This window comes from Moschus berezovskii, chromosome 2 (genome assembly GCF_049115385.1).
Source record: "Moschus berezovskii isolate FMDL1 chromosome 2, NW_MosBer_1.0, whole genome shotgun sequence".
In the NCBI taxonomy this organism is placed as follows: Eukaryota; Metazoa; Chordata; class Mammalia; order Artiodactyla; family Moschidae; genus Moschus; species Moschus berezovskii.
In genome coordinates this window covers 4,130,566-4,146,709 of record NC_142461.1, presented here as the reverse complement: position 1 = coordinate 4,146,709, position 16,144 = coordinate 4,130,566, and the positions used below count along the sequence as shown (strand labels likewise).

At 57.0% G+C, this 16,144-nt stretch overlaps 1 protein-coding gene across 1 annotated transcript; it reads left to right on the top strand.

The window, feature by feature from the left end:
* The first annotated feature begins 11,769 nt into the window (after positions 1–11,769).
* On the top strand, positions 11,770–15,716 carry CAMK2N1 (calcium/calmodulin dependent protein kinase II inhibitor 1). The gene is made up of 2 exons (XM_055398477.1): positions 11,770–12,857; positions 14,401–15,716. The coding sequence occupies exons 1-2, from the start codon at positions 12,692–12,694 to the stop codon at positions 14,469–14,471; spliced, it is 237 nt and encodes a 78-aa protein (XP_055254452.1). The 5' UTR covers positions 11,770–12,691; the 3' UTR covers positions 14,472–15,716.
* Positions 15,717–16,144: the final 428 nt, after the last annotated feature.

Sequence of the window (16,144 nt, the reverse complement as noted above, 5' to 3'; positions counted from 1 at the left end):
TGTGAGCATGTTGCTGTGAACAGGAGATCGACGGCTAGGCTGACGCTTCCCTGGGAGGGATGGTGTCCTGTTTTGATAGGATGAACTGGAGACCTGGCGGCCTCTGCCCTTCCTTGGCTGCAAGGAGGTCTGGGGCTCCCCATGGTGGGGGCAACTTGGTGACGCTAAAAGAGGGTAGCCGTCTGGGGAGCCTCCGGGCAGCCCGGAGACTGCCTGCAGGTCAAGCGGCCTCGTCCAGAGTCATCCTTGAAGAGTGCTGTCCTGACATCCTGAACACAGGCTGTGAGGTCTCACCCTTTGCGAGAATGAGACAGGTGGGCGCTGGCAGCAGCAGTGGGCTGCTAGCGTATGTACTCAGTGCTCTTTCTGACTGGGATTTCAAGGTGAGTTAATCCTCACAAGGCCCTGCAGGCTCTCATGGCATCTCATCCTACAAGCAAAGAAGCCAGTCCCGAGAGGGCATGTCCCTGGGTCAAAGGCACACAGCTAGTGAGGCAGGTGGTCCACATTTAAACTCCAAGCTGTTCAATCTCCTGACCCTCCTGCTCACCAGCAGTGGGGCAATTCCCTTGGTGCTCATAGGGACGCCCCACAAGATGCTGTTCCCCACGTTGGTGGAGGAGACTGTGCTTTGGAGGAGGAGGCACATTGGTGACAGCCCACTTACCCAGTTAGTCCTGTCTAGGGAGGTGTTACGACCCTGGCTTTATATAGAGGTGTTGGGCGGGGGTGGCAGGATTGGAGGGGGACTTGTGGGGCTGACCTCAGAGCATCTCAAAAGCATCTGCCGTTCTGTGTCCTTTCAGCAGGCACTTTGAAAGAGAGCCCAGGTTATGAGGATGAACTGTGTAGGGGTGCGTGGGGGAGGAGGGTTTGTGTTAAATCTATGAAGAGTTCAGCCCTCGGCATGGATTTCATGAGTAAATCTGATCAAGTGATTGAAAAGCAGAGAAGGCAGCCTGCCCTTAGCCCAGACCGACTCATACACTGGGCAGACAGATTCTTCTGTCTCGAAGGCTCCTCCAAGGGAGTTGAAGTGCCCATCGTGGGAGACAGGAGCAGCACACTCCCTGCCTCGAGGTGACAGCTGATTGGGAACATGAGCTCACACGTACCCAGACTCCAGACCTGAGGTCCACACGTAGTCTTAGCCAGGCTGGATTGAGACTGCCCCGTGCTCTCCGTCACCCATGTAAGTCCCTGCCTTCGGTGTAAGGAGCTCCTTTCCAGCAGGCTTGAAGGGGAGACTGATCTGTGGGATGGAAGCCCGTGAAGAAGTGAAAGTGAAAGTCCCTCAGTGGTGTCCAACTCTTTGTGACCCCGAGGGCTATGCAGTCCATGGAATTCTCCAGGCCAGAATCCTGGAGTGGGTAGCCTTTCCCTTCTCCAGGGGATCTTCCCAACCCAGGGATCAAACCCGGCCCTCCTGCATGGCAGCGGATTCTTTACCAACTGAGCTATCATGGAAGCCCCTGGAAGCTGGTGGTGGGGGACTAACCATGGGATTGTGGTAAATTTCAATTCAACCCTTAGGCTCAGCCACTTGAAACCAGTGCAGACAGCATTTGGCCAGGATGGTCTTGAATAACTGCTCCTGGTGTTTTGAAATTCTTTGCGAGGTACTTGATATGGGTGAATGCTCACAGTCTGACAGTGAGCATTGTTCACCCCGTTGTACCAATGAGAACTTCCTGGTAAGGTTACAGTTTCCCGACGGCCACACAACATCACCAACCTGGCAGTGTTGGGCTCTCCTGGTGCCAGGTGTGTTGTTTAGATTTAGAGGGAACCGAAGTGGAGGCTATATCACCTAATTTTGCAGCTTATGTGATTTGCTCAAAGCTATCAAAGTCTGAGTATAAAGCCCTTTCCCTTTAAATCACATTGAACCTGAGAGGCTAAGAAGGAAAACTGTCCAAGAGACAAGTGACTATTACAGATGCACAGCGTTTTTGAAACCCGTCAGCACCCTGAGAATCACCAGTCACCCCTGGTTTTACAGACCGCAGGTTAAGGCTTATCCTGATGGAGGTGGAGCCAGAAGCAAGGTCCTTGGAGTCCTAATTCATTCAGAATTATGATGGAAAATTCAAACAGCAAACAACACGACAAACTAGGTGAACTCTGACACCTTTTGCAACCCTGGTCCTAGCCTGGATGTGGACAGATCTGATGTGGATGATCACGAAGGGCCTTGGGGATGCTCAGAGGAAGAGCTGTCAAGTTTTGGTATCCTTGGTGGGCATTTATTCATCCCAGAAACATCAGCTAAATGTGTATTCTGTGCCTGGGGATTCAGAAATGAATATGGCGCATTTTCTGCCTTCAAAGCACTCAGCGTTGTCTTTTAAAGTGGCCTGATTGTTTGAAAATGAATAAGCCCTACAGATGGATGGGTGTTGGCTGTTGGAGCATTTTTGGTTCACAGAATGTTGTAGCTGGGAGGGCCTTTGAGATTGGCCTGGTTAGAGCAGATGCCCTGACGGTTCAAAATAAAGCCACCAAGGGTAGGGTATCTTTGCTGAAGGGGAGCCAAGCACAGAACATCCATCCCATAGAGCTGAGAATGATCTATAGAAACACCAGTCTGACCACATGCCGTCTCTGCTTGAAGAGAAGCAGAGCCTGGAAGGCCCCCAGGCTCCCTGTCTCCTCCAGGCTTAAGCCCTGGGTCCTCTAAGGCACATGGAGGTGTGTGAGCCAGCCCCCGGCCATCTCTCCAGGCCTTTCCGTGTCCGTCTGTCTCACCTGTGGCTGCAGCCCCACTGAGCCTAAGCTTTGTTAAACGCGCCTGCGGTCCCTACCTCCTTGCCTCTGCTACTGTTGAGTTTTGCCCTGGCATCCTGGTCCTTTCTCACCTCACTAGCATCTCCTCACCCTTTAAAACTCAGCTTTAGGCGTTCCCTTCAGGAAACCTCCCCTGACCCTCCCCGCTTAGGTGAGGTTAGGTGCCGCTTCTCTGATATTCCATTATCCAGTCCTCCCGTTCTTGCTCTGAGCCATCTTGCCCATGTCTTGGGAAGGAACTGTGTCTTATTTCTGTTCCAGCATGATTTTTTTAGGCTGTCACTCTGCACTAATTAGAGCTCACATTAGGGCTTGCTCTTTGCTAAGGGCCTGCAAAGGAATGGACATGATTAATGTCACTTAATCTTCACTGTGAGCTATGTGTTTGTATTATTCTTACTTCAAACAAAAGGAAATCAAGGCTCAGAGAGGTCAAGTGTCTCACTCAAGCACCCAGGAAAGACAGGATTTAAGCCCAGGCGCTTTGACTCCAGAACCCCAGCCTTAACTGCTGAATGTACATGGAATGAATGAGTAAACTGGTGAATGAGATGATGGATGTGGGCCCATAATCCTGGAAGGCTGCCTGTGGGAGTTGGTTTTTGCTGTGTGATCTCAATGGAGTGGTGTAACCTCTCTGAGCTTCAGCTGCGTCTGTAAAAGGAGCAGGTTGGATTAGAAGCTCCCCAAGGCTCCATCCACTTCTGCCATCGTGCCTGTCTGGGACACAGCGAGTGGATGAGCGAGGCTGCAGGGTGATAGTTTCAAAGCCCTTCTCGGGACTGCCGTCTGAGACCCGAGGGCCCTCTTCAGCGGAGCTGCCTGCCGCAGCCCCAGGACCATGTTCCCGGAAAGCCGGGGAGATCAGCACATTTTCTCCCTAATTAGAGAGTGATAGCTGATCAATTTTGAATGAGATAAGTTTCCATGTACAATGTCCTGAATTGCTCCCCAGAGCGCTCATTAGTCATTTCTCTCGCAGCTGCTGCCTTATTGTTTTTCAGATGCCAGCCAAGGGGCCTGGCATTTCCCTTCCCCGAGCGTGGGTCACGTGGGGCCGAGCCAGGGACACTGGCTCCGGTCCCAGGAGCTGCCCCCGGCCTGGGGGAGGGCCTTCCGCTCTTGACCTTTACCCTTTGCTCCTGCCAGAGCCGTGGCCTCACCTTCCGTGCCTCAAATCCAGATTCTTCTTGGATTGGGCTGTGACCCTGGAAGGCCTCAGCTGAACTCCACCAGCACTTACTCAGCACCGAGCGTACCAAGACGCCTTGTATCTTGAGCCTGAATGGTCTCCAGGCCGGAGGCAGGGGTCCACACCACTATAAATGTCCACGTGGCCATAACTGCAGGCCTCCCACCCCCTCACGGTCTTCCCTAGTGTTTAAGGTGTTTCATCAGATGGGGCTTCATTCGTGCGTGCAGTACGTTGGCGCATAATGTGCGTTTCTTCCTGCCCTTCCCTGCCCCAGAGCTTGTGATGGGATTCCTCTCTTGCTGCGATTTCTACCATGGCCTCCAGGTGGCGCTGTGCTCCTAGGGTTGCGGCTGCCAGAGGCCTTGCAGGCGACACTGAGATGGCGCTTCCAAAGGCGGGTGCAATTTTCTCTTTTCCTGGGGGCTGGAGAACAGAGCCTGAGAAGGACCTGGGGCTGCTGACACCAGACACAGCTGGGCACAGGCTGGAAAGGGGACAAGCAGGAATGTTGTCTCTAGTTCCTTTCTCTGCCCAACACACCAGGAAGCCCGGTGCAGATGTGAAAATACTGAGAATCCCAGAAAATTTAGGAGGAAAAAAAAACACCCCACATTTCCCTCCCTATAATTTTCCAGGCATTCACATCTTTAAATATACTAACCATGATTTCGTTCAACAAAAAAATAAGACATGCATAATGCATCACATGTTCTTAAAATACCCAGATGACTTCACACTGGTAAAAGATGCTGAAAAAACTTGCATGGCATAGGTTTTGATTTTTCTCCCCAGAAGCTCTTTCTCAGTGGAGAAGTCCTGCTTCTGGCCTGGCCTGCTCCTTTGCCGTCCTCTCCCCTGTCCTGTCTCTGCCTTCTGCCCTCTTGCCTCGGCATCAGGTTTCTCTGTCTCCTCCTCTGCAAAGAGACAGAACGGTCAACCACTGTACCTCGTCCACCCCGTTGCCTCTTTGCGTGCGTGAGCGAGCTTCTTCCTCTTCCCGTGGATCTTTTAGCCTCTCTGCTTCTGTTGGATTCCATCTGCTTCTGTGAGTCTGTCTCTGTTAGCATCTTTCTCACATCTCCCAGACCCGTCTCTCCTCTTCTGGATGCCCAGGGTCAGGCAGGGCAGAGTGGGGAGGGCACTGCCCAGGCCCTGGCTTCTCCAGCTGCTGCCCTTCCTACTACCCAAGGAGTTCCTAGACGAGAAAGCCCTTCTCTCCACCCTCGCAGGCCCTGGAGGGCTCCAGGCAGTGGGACTTACTGCGGGGAGCTGACCCCTGGCCAGCTGTTCCACTCGGTCTCCTCCTAGGGACCCAGCACCTCACCTGATCCCGAGTGTCCCCTTGAGGCTTATCTGGTTACCCCCACTGTACCACTGAGAGGAAATCTGGCTCAGACAGTGAAGTGGCTGCTGGGAGGCTGTGCAGGTAAGAAGGGGTGGAGCTGGGGTTGAGCTGCTGATTTCCCTTCATTTCACTCACTCGTCACTGCGTCCAGCGGACAGAGCTCTGAGCTGGTTGTCGGGAGGCCTGGGCTCTTGGTCCAGGCTCTGGTTCCAGCTGGGCAGCTCGCCTTCCTTGTTTGGGGCTGACTCCTTCCCACTGTGCAGTGGGCCAAGACCCCTCTCTGTCCTGCCAACCTTCCAGATTGTCACGATCACCAAATGACCTTGCGCCCGTCGGATGGTGACGTGCCTGAGTAACACTGTGTCAGAACCCGAGAGGCCAGAGCGGCGCCTGTGCCCTTGCTGGGAGTCTGAGCTCAGAGGCCCACGTTCACACTGTTCTGCCCGGAATGGAGCCCCCATAGGTCTGACCCTCAGTTTAGGGGAGAGTCAGGGTGAGGGTCCTGGCTTTAAGATGTAAAAAAGCTCTTCTGTTTTTACAGGATACCAGTGGGGAGAGTCTTTTACAGGATCCAGTCCTGTGTTCTTTATGCGGAGGAACTTTGCGGTTCAGAAATCCCCTGGGAATTGCATACACAGTTTTCTGCATCTGGGAAGGAGAACCCATCTCTTTCAGTTGAGTCCCAGAGGGGATCCTCCGTTAACCCCTATCCCCTCCGTCTGTGGGTGGGACGAAGTGCGGAGACTAGAAGAGGCTTGTCCCGGGTTGCCTGACTCCCAGGTGTCCGCAGGGAGGCAGTATCACCCAACGTTTGAGAGGCTTGCATGGTCTCAGACCCGCCGCCTCTCCAGGACCGTGCATACTTCTTTGGGCTCCTCACTCAACTTCTTGGGCCTCAGAGCCCCTAAGGATGACACAAGAAAGAGGGGGTAATCACAGCCTCCTTCTGTGGTTACTGAGTGTGGATATGTGTTCCTGGGGTGTGGGAAGCTCTTCCCAGAGACTGAGTTGTGGTCAGAGGCCTACCCTGTCTGAACGTGGTGGGGTCAGCTCTTCCTTAGTCCCCATTAGCGGTCATGGTTTACTCAGCTCATCCACTGGTGAGATCAGGGGTTCTTGAGTCAGGAGACTTCAGGCCTTTCAGGAGCCTGGTTAGGTATTCAGAGCCCGGGTACTGAAGCCAGACCACGGACACCAGCCTCCTGAATCCCCACCGTCTGTCCGCTAGGCCACGGTCATCCCTGGGCTTGTCTGCAGCACTCAGGGTCACGCAGACACTGCCACAGCTCTCCCCCTTGCCTGGGCCTGAGCGAGGCAACTGTTCCCCAGCGTGACGCGGAGCCCCAGCGCCTCCCACCTGCTGGTTCTGGGCTGGTCTCTCAGAGGTCCGCGGACGCCCTGTCCCCTCATCCTCTGTGTGAGGATGTGCAGTGGCTGAGCAGGGGGGCGAGCAGGCAGGACACCAGTGATCCACTCCCCACCCCACACCCACCATCTCCTGGTGAAACTGGGCTCCTCAGCTGCCCCCAGCTGTCCTCACCGTTTCTGACGTTCTCCTGAAGAGCTCATGGGACTCTCACTTTGCCGGGTCGTTGGTATAATAAAATCTTTAAAAAAATTGCCCTCTGATCTTTTTATTCTTAAGGAATACAACAGACTTCATCATTGCAAAAAGCCCTCTTATTTTGTGACTGATTATGTGTGTGTGGCTGGAGGTCCCCTCCAGATACCGTTCTAAGCTGTGGTGACGTGCAGGGGTGTGAGACCCGGGGCAGGAGTCCAGTCCCCCCGGTGGGCCCCTGCTCCCCAGCCTGTGATGGAGGTGGTGGGACCAGACGAACTCTAGAGGCGGTTTCGTGCAGAGCCTTCTAGAACTCTGGGCACTCTTTGGAGATCCTCTGGGGAGGATGAAGGACCTAAAAGGTGGGGTCCTGAGCCCCTAGCTCCCCAGCAGCTTGCCTTTTATCTGCTTTGTATTTACTGAGGTTCCCTGCAAGAATTTATCTGAAGAAAGGATCTCGGTGATTAAACAAAGCAAAGCGAAGAAGCCACTACTCTTTTAGTTTTTGCAGGGAAGGACTGTGGCTGTCATGAAAGTCCTCTGCAGATGTTTGCTGAAAGAAGGAAAGGTGAGTGAACTCTCCCTGAGTTGTTGCTTGAGTCTAGGTCTGAGCCACCCCCAGTAGGCTGCTGCTGCTGCTGACTCTGCGACCCCATAGACGGCAGCCCACCAGGCTCCTCTGTCCACGGGATCCTCCAGGCAAGAGTACTGGAGTGGGGTGCCGTTGCCTTCTCCACCCAGTAGGCTACAGGCTTTTTTGCACTCCGTGTTTGCACACGTATGTGTGTGTTTGTACGCACGCCTGCAGGCGCGGTGCGGGGGTGGGCGGCAGAGGCCCAACCTTTCAAGGTGGGTGGGGAATGGGCAGCGCCAGGGTCCAGTCGCCAAGGTGAGGAGGCTGGAGGCAACGTGCGTGTTATCTGGCTTTGGATCACAGGGGTGTCCCCTTCTGGGAGGACTCTTGGCATCTCTGGAGGTGACTCGCTGGCCATTAGGGAGCACCACATCCCAGCCTTCCCTGATGGACCATCGAGGGTCTGAGCCAGGCCCATCAGGCTCAGCATTCCCAGGGCTCCGTCCCACGGGAACCTGGGCTTGAGCTGCCAGGAGAGTCCCCACCCCCAGGGCTGAGGCATCCAGTAGCCTCCCTCTTCTCTAAGTCTCCCCATTATTCTCTGATGATGTGGACCATGCCTCAGCTTCCCTCTCTGGGCAGCAGAGAGGGGAAGGGAACCAGGGAGCAAAGGCAGGCAGAGCGTCTGTTTGATGCTGGTGCCCATCTGGGGCTGGCTCTCTCTTTTGCTATCCTGCGGACACTCGTGCCAGGCTCAGGGCAGGGCAAGGCCTTGCAAGCAAGCGTCTGTAAGCGCCGAGTATTTGTGCAGAAAACGCTCACCGAGACGGTCCCTGCCCTCAGTCTGCAGAGCCCCAGGGTTTGGTGAAGGGTCTTTCAGGCGAGGTTTGAGGGGGAAGCCCCCACCTGGGCCTCAAGCACGGTTTCATCTACTTTAGATTTGACAGACCTGGCTGATTTTGCAGCTGAAAAAATAAAGATGTGATTTTCTCCAAGTTTCCCATTTTGTGATGCAGAGTTAGAGGCCTAGAGGAGAGAAGCAGCTCCTTCAGTTACAAAAAGAGTCAACAGCTAATAATTATAACTGCATTTACTGAGGCCTTACTGTGCGCACGACACATACATAATCTCCTTCCCTGGAATAAACCTCCAAGTAGGAATAAGTATTACCCCCATTTGACAGGTGAGGCACCGAGGCACCCTGAGGTGAGATGACCACGGAGGGAGGAGATGACGAGCAGGAGTTTGAACCTGGCTTGCCCTCGTGAAGGCCGCTCCCTTCACCTGGACTGCTGCACTAGACGGAGGCTTCCCTGATGGGCGGTGTACAAAGGGGTCTCCTCTCCTGCCTTCCTTGGTCCGCTCCTCCATCCGGACCTGGCGTCTTCAACACAGCTCTGGACATCTGGCTCAGAGCCAGCCGCTTGGCTTTGGCGTGTAAGGCAGGGATGGAAGGAGACCCAGGGTGCACGTCTGCCTCCACGTCTGGGGCTCCGGAATGAAGCAACGGCCCACGGAAGGCTGAACAAATGGAGGACCGAGTGAGGCCTTTGAAATGGAGACAGCTGTGGGGGGCAGGGTAGGGATGGAAGAACACCATACTGATTCACATTTTCTCTTGCAGAGCTTGTGTGTGCCCTTGGAGGCATCATTTGCATCACTTAACCTCCAGGAACCTTATCTGTCAAATGGGTCTGCGTGTCCTGGCCCCGCCACTTCTGAAGGCTAAAGGGAGGCTCTGTGAAGGGAACAGTCATGGAAACACCTTTCTGACTGTAAAGTACCATGTGCCTGAGAGGGATGGGTGGTTCGGTAAGGGTGTGGGTCACTGAGTTGGGAAGGTGTGATGCTGCCCCCTTTCACCTTATGTGGAACAGGGCAAAGTAAACATGGGGCTTCCCAGGTGACTCGGTGGTAAAGAACCCACCTGCCGATGCAGGAGATGTGAGTTCGATCCCTGGGTCGGGGAGATCTCCTGGAGAAGGAGATGATAACCCACTCTTGCCTGGGAAATGCCATGGACAGGGAAGCCTGGCAGTCTGCAGTCCATGGGGCTGCAAAAAGAGTCACAAGCGACGACAACAAGGTGAACACAGACAGGTGGCTTGTTTTTGCTCTCACCTGCGGTGTGTGCGGGATTCACCAGCCCTCTGTGCCTTTCCGTGGATCTTCTGAACAGTGGGACTGTGGTAGCTGCTCAGTATGGACACTGCTTTGTTACTCAGCAATAAGGAAGGAGCAGGGCCATATGAGATGAACAGGGTGGTCCCAGCCCCGCGTGTGGTCGCCACTGTGGGGTGTCCCCTATGGGGACCTGGAGTCACAGCTGGAAAAAGTGGATTCTCTCGGCTCCGTCACTATAGCCTGTGACCTTGGCAAGTCACTCTTTCTGCAAACAGTTAAACAGGGATGTACTGTCTCCTCTTTCTGTCTCAAAATGTGTTTATTTTGAGAAGCAAGGTCAATAACGGATGTGAGGATGCTTTTGGGGGGTAGGGGAGGAAGAGAAAGCCTGCTACAAGACTAGGAGCTTCTTTTAACCATCATCTTACTTCTGATGCTTTTGTTTTCTCTTCCAGCGCTTGGCCTGGTGCGAACCTCAGAGCAGACGCTCAGTAAAGCCTTAATGAATGGAGACAGGCGGCTGGTGGAGCAAAGCAAAGGAGGCCAGAAACCTGCGGCTTCCTCCACTGACAAGCTGGGAAATTTGGAGCAAGTTCCTGACCCTCTCTGGGCTTCCATTTCCTTGTCTTTAAACGAGGAGACTGGACTGGGTCCTTTCTACAGATCCTTCCAGCTCTGGCGGCTCTGAAGTGGGAATGAATGAAGTGCTACTGTTCCTTCTCGTTAAGTCATCTCTCGAGTGTTTGGTGCACATTCATGCCCGGCCTGGCACTGGAAACCTGATGTCACCTTGTTTTCCTAACGGTCCTGTGAGGCACACAGGCAGCTAGTGAGCCACATGCCCCATTTTATAGCTGAGATCATGGAAGTTCAGAGAGGGGATGTGACGTGCCCAAAGTCACCCTGCTAGCCAATGGCAGGACAGGGATTCAAACTCAGGCCTGAATCCAAAGGCCATGCCTATTGCATCTGCATCCCGGGTTCTCAGCCCCCTTCCTCCCATCTCCCTGGGGTGTCTGGCCTGGGGAGGCCAGCCTCTCTTTTGACACAGTTTGGGAAGGGGGCTGGACTGGCCCCTCTCAGGAAGCCCCTTTACCCCTCTAGCATTAAAACCACCCAGAGTTCTAGATTTAAGGAGCAAGTGAAGCTGAGGATGCTCTTTTGCTATTGGTGGGACTCCTCGCAGGGCAGCTGATTGAGCCAGCTGACACTCATCGGGGGACCAAGGTGTGTTCCCCTGCCCTGCTCTCATCACTCTCCCTGACCTTGGCATGGCTGCCCCTTTCGGCGGTCAGGCTGGCTCTGCTGCTAAAGGCGTCTCCGGGGGGAGGGCAGTTGTTGTTGACTCTGAGTGAGGATAATGAGCCCTCCTCACGCACCTTGCCCCCCTCGGAGTTACCATCTGCTCGGCAGGCGCGCCTCCCAGGCCCCTGGAGGCTGCCCCCGTGTCTCCTTCCCGGGATCCAGAGCCCGGTCCTCGGCCCCGAAGCCGCCGTCTCTCCCCCAGGGCTTGTGGCTGTTGCTGGAAGGGAGGTCCCCGAGGGCAGAGGGCTGGAGGCCCGGGACGTCCCTAGAGGAGGCAGCGGACGCCAAGGGCCGGGCATCCCGGGCAAGCCCGGCGTAATGAGGCGCTCCCCTCTCCTCGGGGAGGCGGGGCCGCCCCACCTCCGCCTCCACCCCGAGGCCCCGCGGCGGCCCCAGTGCAGAGCCCGGCGGGGAGCGGGGCCTTCCAGGGCGAGTGCGAGGCCCAAGGGGCCGGGCGCCGAGAGTCTAAAGTGGGCGCGCGGTGATGGGGGCAAGGGGCTCCCCGGTTGGCGCGGGCGGGGGATATGGGTCCACAGGTCGCCGGGTGCCCTCTGACTTCTGGCCCCGCCTCTGGCCTCCAGGGAGACCGGCATCCATCTGTCTCTCCCCGCGTGCCCGTCTTGGGTCCCCTGCCCCCCCACTCCCGGGACCCCCCCTCTGCCCCCTATCCCGGCCCCCGGCGGGAGGCAGAGCCGGGGGGCTGGTCCCGCGCGCAGCCGCCGCGCACCGGCTCGGGACCGGGTAAACACCCGCAGGAGGGGGCGGCGGGCGGGCGGGGAGGAGGCGCCCGGAGGCCGCCGGGCCGGGGCGGGGCTCACCGGGGGCCCCCTCGGCGCGGGCAGGACGCGGGTGCCGGGGGCGGGGGCAGGAAGCTAGCCGCGGCCCCGTGACGTCGCCCGGCTTCCAGGGATCGCTCCCCGCGGCCCGGGTCCGCTCCTCCCCGCGCTCCCCCCGGGCCTCGCCTCCGCGCCGCGGCCGGCGTATCTCGCTCGCGGGCGGGCTCCGGGTCCCAGCCGCCTCCTGCTCCCTCTTCCTCTCCTCCTTCCCTCTCTCTCCCTCGCGACCCCGCTCTCCCGTCGCCCCCCGGCCTGTCGGATCCCGAGCTGGACGCTCCCCCCGCCCCTGCTTCGCCGCCTCTCTCCTTCCTCTGCCTCTCTCGGTCAATCCCCCTGCCTCCCACTCTCCCCGCGTCTCCGCTTCTCCCCGCGTCTCCCTCCGGGTCTCTCGCTCCCCCCTCCCTCCGGGCATCCTCCCGCCCCCCGTGCCCTCCCTCCTCGTTCGCTCCCCTCCCCCTCCGCCCCTCGCAGCCCCGCCGCTCGCAGCTCCCCAGTCAGCCTCCCCGAACCGGCGCCGCCGCCGCCGCAGCACCGGCCCGCCCGGCTCCCCGGGGTGCGCCCTCCTCGGCCCCGCGCCCTCGGGGCTCGCCGGCACAGCCTCCCCCCCGCCTCCGGCTCTCGGCCCCGCCCGGCCCGGCCCCAGCCCCGCGCCCGAGCGCGCCGAGGATGTGAGTCCCGCTCGCCTCTCCCGGAGCAGCATTCCCCGGCGCGCCGAGCCGGAGCGCAGCGCAGCGCAGCCGCGGGCGCTGGCGAGGTCGCTCGGGCCGGCCGCGCGCTCCCGATCCAGCGGCGCCCCCACCCCACCACCACCCCACCGCCGCCCCGGGCCTCCCGCCGGCGCCGCCGCCGCAGCTCGCGGGCCGTCCCCGGCCGGCCGGCCCCGGCCCCAGCGCCGCTGACCCTGTCCGCCGCGGGCGGGGACGCGGGCGGAGGAGGTGCCGCCGCGGAGCCCCCGGACGCGACCATGTCGGAGGTGCTGCCCTACGGCGACGAGAAGCTGAGCCCCTACGGCGACGGCGGCGACGTGGGCCAGGTCTTCTCCTGCCGCCTGCAGGACACCAACAACTTCTTCGGCGCCGGGCAGAACAAGCGGCCGCCCAAGCTGGGCCAAATCGGTCGGAGCAAGCGGGGTGAGTTCGCGCCCCCCTCCCCGATACCCGTTTCTCGGGCACCCCGGCCTGGTGGCGGTTCGCTAGGGTCTCCGGCACCCGGGGGACCGTTCCGACCCACTAAAATCTCGTCGCGCAGAATTGCGGGGAGTGGGGGGTGGGGGATCCCGCACTGCGGGTTCAGCTCCGACTGGCCTTGAGAACCCCTCCCCCTCAGCCCGGTCCGCGTTTGGGGTCACCCAGGGGGCGTGGCGGCCACTCGCTGCCGCAGGGGGCCGAAAGGTTTTCCCAGGTCCCTGCCTGTGCCAAAGTTTGCTTTCTGATTTTTATCCCTTGCCCGCTTTTGCGCCCCTTTTGCGCAATGTAATTGCAGCTGCACTCCATCTACAACCCGTGTGTGTGTGTGTGTGTGTGTGTGTGTTGGGGGGGGGGTCCTAGGACTCCCCAGGGGACGGCGTGGGGGCTCCGGGGGGAGGCCCGGTTCTTGCGGGGAATACGAGGGGCTTTCGGATCGCAGGGGCTTTTCATTGTTACTTGGCAGGGGGAGGGGGTTTGCGGAGCCCGGGCGCTCGGCGCGGGAGCTGGAAAAGCCCGGGAGAGACGGGGACTCGGCGAGGCTCCAAGAGGAGCTCCAGCGGCGCGGGGACCAAGAGGGAGACCGACGGTCGCCGGGAGAGACCGAGGCGCGGAGACAGGGAGGGAAGCCGCGGGCGGAGGCAGGGGGAGGCCGGGATGAGCAGAGCCGGAGACGGAGCTCGGGAGAGAGCGGGCCGGAGCCGGGGAGACGGCGAGCCGGGGACGAGGGTCTAGGGCGGACGCGGGAGCCGCTGAAACAGTGAGGGCGACCGACATCCTGGACACAGAGAGAGAGGCCCGGAGACCTCGACAGGTGACCGTCGCGCTGGGAGATGATGGGGGGACCGAGGATGGGCTAGGCAGAGACGGAGAGACGCGGATGCGCAGAGGCGGGCGAGCCCCCGCCGGCAGCGAAGAGCTCCGACCTCGGGAGAGGCCAAGTCGGCCCGCAGGCAGCGCCGAGGGGCGGGGGGTGGGGGGCCTGGCCCCAGCGAAGCCTGAACCCCCGACGGGCTGCACTCTGTGTGACCGGCCCCCTGACGTCTCCGCTGGCTCGCGCATCTCTGAACAGCCCCCCCCCCCAAACTTGGCTGCCCCCGCGCGGCGCTCGGGGCACCCGGGAAGGGTCCCAGCCCCCTCTCTGACCCCGGAGCCTTCTTTCGAAAGAGATGCGCCCTCCAGGATGAGTGGCGGTGGGGATGCCGCGGGGTGAGGACCAGGCCGGTGCGCGCCCGGGCTCCAGGCTGGGCTGCGGGTTTTGTACCCTTTCGGCTTCCTGTTCTCAGAACCGTGCTGGGACGCAGCCCCGGGGTGGAGGTGGGTCAGAGGAAGCCACAGAGGGTCCCCTGGCTGAGACGAGGAGGATGGGGCTGTATCGGAGGGCGTGGAGCCCCCTCACGCTCTTTCCCTCCGTCTCTGCCCGTCGCAGACCCCCCGCTAGGCCCAAATAAGAGCGCTCACTTCTGCTTTTCTCCCCCTTTTTTTGCAGTTGTTATTGAAGATGATAGGATTGATGACGTGCTGAAAAACATGACAGACAAGGCACCTCCTGGTGTCTAACTCCCCCAAAGACAGTGAGTTAAGGGAGAGAATAAGAGTGAGACCGGCGGTTAACAGTTATTGGCAAAAAGAGCATGAAAAGAGAAAGCACTTTGAAATTGATTACTAGCTTGCTACTGCGAGGAAATCAACAACCTGTATCCGTGTCAGGCCGGGAGACAGATGAGGCGTGAGAAGGAGAAGGCTCTGGGCTCCTTTGAAAAAATAAAAATGAAAAAAAAATTTTTAAAAATTAAATCACTATATGCACACATGTAAAGAAATAAAAAGAAGTCTCAGTTGCAGCTATTTGTCAAAGTTAATATCCATTTCTTTTTATATACAGTGAATATTGCGCAATTATAGATCTGGATTTTGAACCACTTAAATAATGAAGCAACACCGGGTGTTTTGAGGTGTTGGCATTCTTCGCTGATTTGGCTGTTCCCAATGTTTACATTATTTAATCTTGCAAAAATGATTCTGTGCACTTGGATGTGAAATGCTGTCCAGTTATTATTTTTTTTATGTTGTTATCTTTGGATGTACAAAACAAATCAAAAATGATCTCTATAGATATTCCATCCTATTTTGGTCATCTTTTGAAGTTATCAAGAGTGTGTTTAAAACAAGAAGAGAACTTTTCTAAGGAATCATGCATAGAAGGAATCCTTGCTTTATTTTAAAATGAATTGTAAAGCTTGTGTTTCTTTGTTGCTACAAGCTATTTGCCCAAGTTAATGCAAACGAACACATTTTATATGTCAGGAAAAAAAACACATAAAAAAAGCAAAGAAAAAAAATGCTTGAGCTTTTTCTAACCTCTCCCTGCAGTCTGTTGTGTGAGCAGCCTGTTTTTTTCTCTAATATTGTGTCAGTTTATTCTCTTTAATGGACTGTAAAAAAAAAATGTAATCACAAGAGTGCCAAATATCTTGAAATGCCAAAAGGCATTTTGGTTTCTTTTCCTTTCCCTGTGCTCTGAGTCCACGTAAAGGAATGCTTGGAGTGTCTTTTTCTGTTATTTATAGGGGTTCTCTTAAGGCACACCAGCTGCCTGTTTTGCATGGTATTTGCAAAAATGCCTCTTGCGTGAGGAAATCTACCATTTTTTTTGTTGTTGTTGCAACTTTGGACCTCAAGAGGTCTCTTCCCTACCCTACCCTGTTGTCCGCTCTTTTCTTATCTCAACATTCTGTATGTTGCACCTTTAACCAGCACACAGGGCTATTTCTCCAATGTACAATAAAAGAACTGTTCCTGTGTCTCACTGCTCTCTTTTCTCAGCTTTGGTTGGGAGGGAAAGGGGGACTTGCTTTTTGTCTCTGCTGGCTGGAGACAGGGAGGAGGGGACAGTAGCTTTGGTTGGAGAGGCAAAAAGGCAGTGTGGAGGCCACTGTGGGTTGGGCTCAAATAGAAAAGACAAGCTGGATTGGCAAGGCCATCCCCGAAGGGCAAGTGCATCCAATGTGGATTTGCCTTGGGCTCTCCCTGCTTCCCTGAGGCTTCCCTGGTGGGGCGTGTTGGTTGGCAGGGAGTCAGTCTTGTGAAAGGCAAAGTTTGGAGGCTGGCAGACTTGGATTCAAATCCCAGCTCTTTCACTTCCTAGCTCTAGGATTCGAGCAAGTCCCTTCATTTTTGGTGGCTCAGACAGTAAAGAATCTGCCTGAAATGCTGGAGATCCGGGCCGGGTT